Here is an 11340-nt window from a genome sequence, read left to right on the forward strand (position 1 = left end):
CAAACCCACAAGACTTTCGTTCATCTTCGGAAAACAAATGAAGATTTTTTTTAATGAAATCTGAGAGATTTTTGTCCTCCATCGAAAGTCTATTCAACCAAAACTCTGATGCTTCAAAACGTTCTTAAAGAGATCGTAAAATAAATTCATGAGAATCGAGCGGTTTAATCCAAGTCATCTGAAGAGAGACACAATCGCTTTATATGATAAACAGATATAATTTTGGCTTTTATTCGCATATGAACACTGATCAATGAATGTACATATAGCATTAGATTTGGTTAGGGAAGCTCAAGCATGCTTGCTTGACATGCAAGAACCAATGAAGTTCATTCTCGTGTTGCGCAGCACGTTTGAGCTTCAGCAAGAACCAATGAGGTTCATTCTCGTGTAATGCAGCACGTTTGAGCTTCAGCAAGAACCAATGAAGTTCATTCTCGTGTTACGCAGCACGTTTGAGCTCCTACAAGAACCAATGAAGTTCATTCTCGTGTTACGCAGCACGTTTGAGCTTCCTCAAGAACCAATGAGGTTCATTCTCGTGTTACGCAGCACGTTTGAGCTTCATCAAGAACCAATGAAGTTCATTCTCGTGTTACGCAGCACGTTTGAGCTCCTACAAGAACCAATGAAGTTCATTCTCGTGTTACGCAGCACGTTTGAGCTTCAACAAGAACCAATGAAGTTCATTCTCGTGTTACGCAGCACGTTTGAGCTTCAGCAAGAACCAATGAGGTTCATTCTCGTGTTACACAGCACGTTTGAGCTTCCTCAAGAACCATTGAGGATCATTCTCGTGTTACGCAGCACGTTTGAGCTTCCTCAAGAACCATTGAGGATCATTCTCGTGTTACGCAGCACGTTTGAGCTTCCTCAAGAACCAATGAGGTTCATTCTCGTGTTACGCAGCACGTTTGAGCTTCCTCAAGAACCAATGAGGTTCGTTCTCGTGTTACGCAGCACGTTTGAGCTTCTACAAGAACCAATGAAGTTCATTCTCGTGTTACGCAGCACGTTTGATCTCCTACAAGAACCAATGAGGTTCATTCTCGTGTTACGCAGCACGTTTGAGCTTCAGCAAGAACCAATAAAGTTCATTCTCGTGTTACGCAGCACGTTTGAGCTCCTACAAGAACCAATGAGGTTCATTCTCGTGTTGCGCAGCACGTTTGAGCTTCAGCAAGAACCAATGAGGTTCATTCTCGTGTTACGCAGCACGTTTGAGCTTCGGCAAGAACCAATGAGGTTCATTCTCGTGTTACGCAGCACGTTTGAGCTTCAGCAAGAACCAATGAAGTTCATTCTCGTGTTACGCAGCACGTTTGATCTCCTACAAGAACCAATGAAGTTCATTCTCGTGTTACGCAGCACGTTTGAGCTCCTACAAGAACCAATGAGGTTCATTCTCGTGTTACGCAGCACGTTTGAGCTCCTACAAGAACCAATGAAGTTCATTCTCGTGTTACGCAGCACGTTTGAGCTCCTACAAGAACCAATGAGGTTCATTCTCATGTTACGCAGCACGTTTGAGCTTCAGCAAGAACCAATGAGGTTCATTCTCGTGTTACGCAGCACGTTTGAGCTTCAGCAAGAACCAATGAGGTTCATTCTCGTGTAATGCAGCACGTTTGAGCTTCAGCAAGAACCAATCAAGTTCATTCTCGTGTTACGCAGCACGTTTGAGCTCCTACAAGAACCAATGAAGTTCATTCTCATGTTACGCAGCACGTTTGAGCTTCCTCAAGAACCAATGAGGTTCATTCTCGTGTTACGCAGCACGTTTGAGCTTCATCAAGAACCAATGAAGTTCATTCTCGTGTTACGCAGCACGTTTGAGCTCCTACAAGAACCAATGAAGTTCATTCTCGTGTTACGCAGCACGTTTGAGCTTCAGCAAGAACCAATGAAGTTCATTCTCGTGTTACGCAGCACGTTTGAGCTTAAGCAAGAACCAATGAGGTTCATTCTCGTGTTACGCAGCACGTTTGAGCTTCCTCAAGAACCATTGAGGATCATTCTCGTGTTACGCAGCACGTTTGAGCTTCCTCAAGAACCAATGAGGTTCGTTCTCGTGTTACGCAGCACGTTTGATCTCCTACAAGAACCAATGAGGTTCATTCTCGTGTTACGCAGCACGTTTGAGCTTCAGCAAGAACCAATGAAGTTCATTCTCGTGTTACACAGCACGTTTGAGCTTCGGCAAGAACCAATGAGGTTCATTCTCGTGTTACCCAGCACGTTTGAGCTTCAGCAAGAACCAATGAAGTTCATTCTCGTGTTACGCAGCACGTTTGATCTCCTACAAGAACCAATGAAGTTCATTCTCGTGTTACGCAGCACGTTTGAGCTCCTACAAGAACCAATGAGGTTCATTCTCGTGTTACGCAGCACGTTTGAGCTCCTACAAGAACCAATGAAGTTCATTCTCGTGTTACGCAGCACATTTGAGGTCCTACAAGAACCAATGAGGTTCATTCTCGTGTTACGCAGCACGTTTGAGCTTCAGCAAGAACCAATGAGGTTCATTCTCGTGTTACGCAGCACGTTTGAGCTTCAGCAAGAACCAATGAGGTTCATTCTCGTGTTACGCAGCACGTTTGAGCTTCAGCAAGAACCAATGAGGTTCATTCTCGTGTAATGCAGCACGTTTGAGCTTCAGCAAGAACCAATGAAGTTCATTCTCGTGTTACGCAGCACGTTTGAGCTCCTACAAGAACCAATGAAGTTCATTCTCGTGTTGCGCAGCACGTTTGAGCTTCAGCAAGAACCAATGAAGTTCATTCTCGTGTTACGCAGCACGTTTGAGCTTCAGCAAGAACCAATGAGGTTCATTCTCGTGTTACGCAGCACGTTTGAGCTTCCTCAAGAACCATTGAGGATCGTTCTCGTGTTACGCAGCACGTTTGAGCTTCCTCAAGAACCAATGAGGTTCGTTCTCGTGTTACGCAGCACGTTTGAGCTTCCTCAAGAACCAATGAGGTTCGTTCTCGTGTTACGCAGCACGTTTGAGCTTCCTCAAGAACCAATGAGGTTCATTCTGGTGTTACGCAGAACGTGTGAGCTTCATCAAGAACCAATGAGGTTCATTCTCGTGTTACGCAGCACGTTTGAGCTTCTACAAGAACCAATGAGGTTCATTCTCGTGTTACGCAGCACGTTTGAGCTTCCTCAAGAACCAATGAGGTTCATTCTCGTGTTACGCAGCACGTTTGAGCTTCAGCAAGAACCAATGAAGTTCATTCTCGTGTTACGCAGCACGTTTGATCTCCTACAAGAACCAATGAAGTTCATTTTCGTGTTACGCAGCACGTTTGAGCTCCTACAAGAACCAATGAGGTTCATTCTCGTGTTACGCAGCACGTTTGAGCTCCTACAAGAACCAATGAAGTTCATTCTCGTGTTACGCAGCACGTTTGAGCTCCTACAAGAACCAATGAGGTTCATTCTCGTGTTACGCAGCACGTTTGAGCTTCAGCAAGAACCAATGAGGTTCATTCTCGTGTTACGCAGCACGTTTGAGCTTCCTCAAGAACCAATGAGGTTCGTTCTCGTGTTACGCAGCACGTTTGAGCTTCCTCAAGAACCAATGAGGTTCGTTCTCGTGTTACGCAGCACGTTTGAGCTTCCTCAAGAACCAATGAGGTTCGTTCTCGTGTTACGCAGCACATTTGAGCTTCAGCAAGAACCAATGAAGTTCATTCTTGTGTTACGCAGCACGTTTGAGCTTCAGCAAGAACCAATGAGGTTCATTCTCGTGTTACGCAGCACGTTTGAGCTTCCTCAAGAACCAATGAGGTTCGTTCTCGTGTTACGCAGCACGTTTGAGCTTCCTCAAGAACCAATGAGGTTCGTTCTCGTGTTACGCAGCACGTTTGAGCTTCAGCAAGAACCAATGAGGTTCATTCTCGTGTTACGCAGCACGTTTGAGCTTCAGCAAGAACCAATGAGGTTCATTCTCGTGTTACGCAGCACGTTTGAGCTTCCTCAAGAACCAATGAGGTTCGTTCTCGTGTTACGCAGCACGTTTGAGCTTCCTCAAGAACCAATGAGGTTCGTTCTCGTGTTACGCAGCACGTTTGAGCTTCCTCAAGAACCAATGAGGTTCGTTCTCATGTTACGCAGCACGTTTGAGCTTCCTCAAGAACCAATGAGGTTCATTCTCGTGTTACGCAGCACGTTTGAGCTTCTGCAAGAACCAATGAGGTTCATTCTCGTGTTACGCAGCACGTTTGAGCTTCTGCAAGAACCAATGAGGTTCATTCTCGTGTTACGCAGCACGTTTGAGCTTCTGCAAGAACCAATGAGGTTCATTCTCGTGTTACGCAGCACGTTTGAGCTTCCGCAAGAACCAATGAGGTTCATTCTCGTGTTACGCAGCACGTTTGAGCTTCCGCAAGAACCAATGAGGTTCATTCTCGTGTTACGCAGCACATTTGAGCTTCAGCAAGAACCAATGAGGTTCATTCTCGTGTTACACAGTTTATTAACTAACTAAAGTTAAAAAAGCGAAATCAAGTGAAAGCAAGTTAAATTGAGCTTCTGTTTGTTTTCTAATCAATGTTTATATGTGTTAATAAAATCCTAAATTCAATGTGTTCATCATATAAAGCGATTGTGTCTCTTCAAACGACTTGGATTAAACTGCTTGATTCATATAAATTTATTTTACAGTCTCTTGTTTGAAGCATCAGAATTTTGGGTGAATAGACTTCAAATGAAAAAATCTGAAATCTCTCATAATTCATTAAAAATATCTGTGTTTGTGTTCTGAAGTTAAACAAAACTCTTGAGCAGCATGAGGGTGATTTAATAATGTCAGAATTGTTTTTATTTTGGGGTGAACTTCCCAGCTTCTGGCTTTTTACATTTTTCTCTCTCACAAGCACCTGGAAGTGGTGGCATGGTTTAACATTATGTTCCTTTTGCTGTTTCACCACAGGTGCTCTCGCTGTATTGATCCCGGAGCTTGACCTCGTCATCTCTCTGGTGGGCTCCGTGAGCAGCAGCGCTCTGGCCCTCATCATTCCTCCTCTGCTTCAGATCATCACCTTCCATAATGAAGACATGAAGCTCTGGGTGATAGTCAAGGACATCATCATCAGTCTCATTGGCTTTGTAGGCTTTGTGGCAGGGACGTACATCTCCATCCAGGAGATCGTGGCACGTAACGGCAGCAGACACAACAGCACGCACCCTCAGCTCTTGTGAATGTTTACAGAGTGACAGATAAAATGTAGGCTGTACAGACCCACTGAATCATTTACTCACTACAGGCTCCTTTGATTTCTGCTGAATTCCACTTGGGATTCTTCTTACTGAATGTCCGTAGATGGCTCATGGATTTTTTAGATGTTTTGTCCTTCAGTTTTTGCAGCACTGAAGTCCGTATCGAGTTACATGGGTTTCAGAGTACTTGTTTTAAAATCTTTTGGGTCAAACGTAGCCAAATTTTAAGCTGAACGTTATCAGAATAATCTCTGTATTGTTTGTCTTTGTTGTTTACAGTGTTTCAACGAACAGATTCTCAGTAAGTATTTTCTTTTTTTTTTTGTCACATTCAGTTGGATTTGTCTGGTTCACATATGCTGTGTACTCATTCTGAGTGCTTGAAATGGAAAAGAATTGACGTGGATAGTGATTTCTGCTTGTAATTGTGTATTAGAATTTTTAGGGCTCTTGATTTCGAGACCAAAATCAAATTATTTACTTCTGGATATTACACACAGACTCATCCTAGACTTGTTTTGTAAACATGTGGAAAATTCATTCGAAGTACAGAATGTTTTATGTTTGCACAATTACACAATACCCAGTACCTCTCAATCTCAACTAAGATCAATGGTTCTGAAACAATGTTATCTGCACAATTAATGCTGTTTTAGTCGTTTTTATTGATTTACAATTTTAAATATTTTTTTATAAATATATTTAATGTTTTTTTTTTAAGTATGTCTTATCAACCATCTCATTAAAAATGTTTTAACAGTTAGTAGATGCCATCTGGGACTCGTCTAGAAGAGAAATATTTAATATAACATTCAGTTTTTTCTGTTTTTCCTGATTGCAGCATTATTATTCAAAGATAATCAAAGTCTTTTTTTCCCCAATAACTATATATGACCTGATCTCATTCACTTTATTTTTAAAACATAATACTGGTACGGTTGTGTTAAATGCTTATTACTGAGGTACTTGAATATTGTTTTGTATCAATCTGCTGTATATATTGATGGCAGTGCCAAAATTTTTATTGTTGTTTTTGATCATTTATTGTATCATAGACTAGCTTGCACTCATTTACAGCTATTTTAATTGCAGTGTTATTTGTTATGGATTTGTCGTTTCATGGATTTTTTTTTTTTTTTTTTTTGGGCCTTATTGTACATATACTGTATTTTTTGTCCATGCTCTCCTTCTTTAAACTTGGTGAAATTATGTAAAGATGATATTCAAAAAAAAAAAAAAAAAAAAAATGGACAGACATCGCATTACTTGTTCATTTATTTGTTGATTATCAACATGAGAGTTGCTTGGTCCACCAGTTGAGTTTCCTCATTGTATCTGCAGGCTGGTATGTGCTCTGTGGTTGAATTAAAGAATGGATAGCCTGTGTTGATGTTTACAAGTGTACTGCCTCTTCTTCATGTGTGATTTTTCTCTCTGCATCTGTAGTGGTTTCCAACCGAGAGTATGCATGCTCCAACGGTACTTTTTTGTAAGATTTTGTATTTTGAAATGATGTTGAAATACTTCCCGTCTTACAGGGTGACTGTTGGCAGTTGTTAAATGTGGCTTTAGTCACATTAGTTTTAGACATTTTAGAAAGAGCAACACTTCAGGAGGTGCATTTATTAAGGTAGTGCTTGGTTGCCGGTTTATTCAAACCGAGTCAGTGTCTGTGAAAAGCTCAGATGAATTTAACACATGCAGTCAATCCCTTTAGTTGTGGCTGTTTAGATAGAGGTGCCTGTCTGTGACGTATACCAATATGGCATTGATGCTTTTTGTGAAGGGAAAATGACTTTGCACTGAGTAATACAAAGCAGATTTCGTCAATGAACATCAGCATGGCTATGATTACCATACATATAGCTTTGTTTAATCATTCATTTTTATTTCCATTACCTTTCTTTTGATATGACTTTTGCACAAATGAACGAGCTGAGAATGTTGATTTGTCATCCACAACTCTTTCATTGAAGTTGCATCATGGCGAAGCATTTGATTGGTTGGGATGGGAAAGGCTGACATCCACAATACTGTGTCAGAGATTGCAATAACAATGTTTTGTTCTTAGACAGATTAAAAGGAAATTGCTATGGCTATAAAATGCCGTGTGGACTAAAGACAAGTTTTGAACATGTTCTATTATGTAGTTCCGGGCCTCAAATGTTTTTACTTTTCTTCATCTGCTCGACAACAAACAAAGATCTCCTAGTGTCTAGCAGTTTGTAGGATGCGAGGAAGGTCAAGTAATATTCGACTTGTGTCAAGACTCATTACAGAAATGTTTCCTGTTCAATACAAGTCAAGCTCTGTGGACATTGACTGTGGCATGCTGTCGAATACAATAGGCAGTAACTTTGGAGGCCTATGGGAAAAGGCATCCCACTGAGTTTAAAAGTAAAAATGGGGGCTTATACTGTTAAAGTCCCCATGTAGTCAATAATTTTATCCTTTAAAACTAATCTTTAATCACCAAAATGACATATTTAAATGTTTTTTTTTTTTTTTTTTTCTGTGAAAAAGTATACGTGGAACCATGAATATGCAAATTAGCCCCGCCTCCACTCACACCAGATCAGAGATCCACTCGGTCAACTTTACTCTAGTAGAGAAGTGGATTATACAGGGTCGTCTACAAGTTGATGAATCAGAATTGTAATGCATTTTATGTATCGCTCTTTACATCATTGGACACATAACGGTAATTAATATGATTGGCCTTTGACTACGTTATCAAACAGCTCATAATGTGTTGCTAATGTTACACAAACCATTTTCCCATTCGCCATCTCCGTCTGCCTTCTAAAAATCAGTATCCTTAGAAACGCTTTGAACAACTTAGAACGTCAGAAAGTTAATGATATGCTAAAGCCCGCATGCACATTGACGTGATTGGTTACAAGGTAGTTTGTGATGTAAGAAACACCGACAATTTCAAACTGCGTTTCTGAGACTTTGAGCCTTTGGTTCACTGCAGTTTTAAGGAGAAAATACTCAGCAATGGTTGTTGACTTATGAATTTGCATATGGTTTGTCTTAAAGGGGACCTATAATGCCCCTTTTACAAGATGTAATATAAGTCTCTGCTGTCCCCAGAATGTGTCTGTGAAGTTTCAGCTCAAAATACCCCACAGATCATTTATTATAGCTTATTTGGGTGTGAGCAAAAACACACTGTTTTTTTGTGTGTCCCTTTAAATGCAAATGAGCTGCTGCTCCCGCCCCCTTGCCAGAAGAGGGCGGAGCTTTAACAGCTCATGCTTCGGTTGCTCCACAACAACAAAGCTGGAGAATCTCACGCAGCCAAAATGAGGATTGTCAGTAACGGTGTTCAGCCTTACATTGTTCAAACCGGAGTCGACACTGATGGAGAGGAAGAAGTTACAACTTTTAGACGTTTCTGAATGGTTAGTGGATACATTTATGTAGTTGCTGTGGAGTTGATTCAACTCATCCACTAGCATGTGCCGTCATGTTAATCTTTTGTGCAAATCCAGTGTTGAATTGACCCTCGTTTGTGAAGCAGTCCGGTGTAAAATGACGGCATGACAACAACACTCTACTACAACAACTCTTCCTCTTCTCTAAAGCAGCCCAACATGGCCTCATCCCCTTTGTTGTGTGTTTTCGGGGGCGGGGTTTATGTAAATTTTAGGGTTAGTGATGTCACCAACCCAAGAAGAAGCTCGTTGTAGTCCCTACCAGCCATTTGTTGTAGTCTTTAAACAAAGATAATTGTTTAAAAGAAAATATCTCTCTTTGCATTGAACTTTGAGCGTCATAACTTTGCAGATGTTGTTTATGCTCAAACAGCAACATTACACACTAACTAAAGTTAAAAAAGTGAAATCACAATCAACCACCACTTTAAAGCTTATTAAAAACTCCACACAGACATATAGACAACATTTAAAAACTTGATTTTCACCACAGGTGGTCTTTAAATTATTAAATTCTTCCATACAGTAGTGAGTATTATTTGAGGTGTCACATTATCAACTGATTTAGCTTCAAGACCCAGCTTTCGCATTGAACATCAAGTGGTAACCCAACACAGAAACTGTTTATTGTGTAATTTCAAGGTTTCATGCTCTCGGCAGCCAGTAATTCACCACACAAAACATATTGTGTTCGGCACAAACCATGTTTACTCTCTCAGCAAGTGAACCTGTATTCAATATAGTCTGGTTCATGCTTTCTCCTTGTGTATTTTTCCTTTATGGTATTTGAGGACTATGATACAACCTATCCACACTGGCATCTGTGTAATTTGGCCAGCTTCTACCAAGAGAAATGAACTTTATGAGTTTTGACATCAACAAAAAATATGGGAAGCGTGTCATGACTCATGATAAAGTTACATGGTTGTCCAGTTGTAAACGAGTTTAATAAGTAACATGTTATTGCATGCGGCTACACAATATAAATAAATAGTATTTGCTTGGACATAAAATATTGATTATATGAGTTTATTACTGAGCAAATTATTGAATTATTTTACTTACTGTTGCTAAAAAAAATAGTCCATTACAAATGTCCAAAACAAGTGGCTTGAACTACAATCAATGGTCACACTTTATATGATGTGTCTTTAACTATGTACTTGAATAAAAACATAATTATTAGTTAAAATGTACTTATTGTGTTTGTTGTTTTGCAAAACACTTCTGAGGTGTGAGACGGGTAAGGTTTGTGACAGGTTTGGTGGTATGGGTGGGTTTAAAGGTGCCATCGAATGGAAAATTGAATTTATCTTGGCATAGTTGAATAACAAGAGTTCAGTACATGGAAATGACATACAGTGAGTCTCAAACTCCATTGTTTCCTCCTTCTTATAGAAATCTCATTTGTTTAAACGACCTCTGAAGAACAGGCGAATCTCAACATAACACCTACTGTTACGTAACAGTCGGGATCATTAATATGTATAACCCCAATATTTGCATATGCCGACCCATGTTCAAGGCATTAGACAAGGGCAGGCAGTATTAACGTCTGGATCTGTGCACAGCTGAATCATCAGACTAGGTAAGAAAGCAAGAACAATAGTGAAAAATGGCAGATGGAGCAATAATAACTGACATGATCCATGATATCATGATATTTTTAGTGATATTTGTAAATTGTCTTTCTAAATGTTTCGTTAGCATGTTGCTAATGTACTGTTAAATGTGGTTAAAGTTACCATCGTTTCTTACTGTATTCACGGAGACAAGAGCCGTCGCTATTTTCATTTTTAAACACTTGCAGTCTCTATAATTCATAAATACAACTTCATTCTTTATAAATCTCTCCAACAGTGTGTAATGTTAGCTTTAGCCACGGAGCACTATCAAACTCATTCAGAATCAAATGTAAACATCTAAATAAATACTATACTCATATGATCTGATGTATGCATGCAGCATGCATGACGAACACTTTGTAAAGATCCATTTTGAGGCTTATATTAGCTGTGTAAACTTTGTTTATGCTGTTTAAGGCAAGCGTGAGCTCCGTGGGCGGGGAGCGTGAGGAATTAAAGGGGGCGCAGCCTGAATCGGCGCATATTTAATGATGCCCCAAAATAGGCAGTTAAAAAAATAATAAAAAAAAAACTATGGGGTATTTTGAGCTGAAACTTCACAGACACATTCAGGGGACACCTTAGACTTATATTACATCTTGTAAAAAAAAACGTTCGATGGCACCTTTAAGGGTGGGTTAAGGGAAGGGTCAACAGTGTAATTACAGATGTAATTACAGAAATTAGTTACAGTACATGCAGGTATTTTTTAAGTACAATGTATAAACATGTATGTACACAATAAGTGCATTGTATCAAATGATTTACCAGGATGAGTGCACTTATATCCAGTATTGCCATAGTCAATGTTGATGATTTGGAAATATCTGACTGCTGAATGGTACCAGTGACCAATCAAAATCAGGGATTACAGAAAGCCCTGTCATAAGAAATTACATCATAGCAAACTCATCTTAAAGGGTTAGTTCACCCAAAAATGAAAATTCTGTCATTAATTACTCACCCTCATGTTGTTCCAAACCCGTAAGACCTTCGTTCATCTTTAGACACAAATTAAGATATTTTTTGATAAAATCTGATGGCTCAAT

At 39.9% G+C, this 11340-nt stretch overlaps 1 protein-coding gene across 1 annotated transcript in view; it reads left to right on the plus strand.

Annotated features, from left to right (window-relative positions):
* slc36a1 (solute carrier family 36 member 1) overlaps positions 1 to 6622 on the plus strand; it is a 52619-nt gene extending 45997 nt beyond the window's left edge. Inside the window, exon 12 of the mRNA XM_048176065.1 lies at positions 4940 to 6622. Within this exon, the coding sequence (XP_048032022.1) occupies positions 4940 to 5208 (269 nt within the window). The 3' untranslated portion in view covers positions 5209 to 6622. The remainder of the gene's footprint in view (positions 1 to 4939) is intronic.
* Positions 6623 to 11340: the final 4718 nt, after the last annotated feature.

The sequence above is a fragment of the Megalobrama amblycephala genome, linkage group LG23 (genome assembly GCF_018812025.1).
Source record: "Megalobrama amblycephala isolate DHTTF-2021 linkage group LG23, ASM1881202v1, whole genome shotgun sequence".
In the NCBI taxonomy this organism is placed as follows: domain Eukaryota; kingdom Metazoa; phylum Chordata; class Actinopteri; order Cypriniformes; family Xenocyprididae; genus Megalobrama; species Megalobrama amblycephala.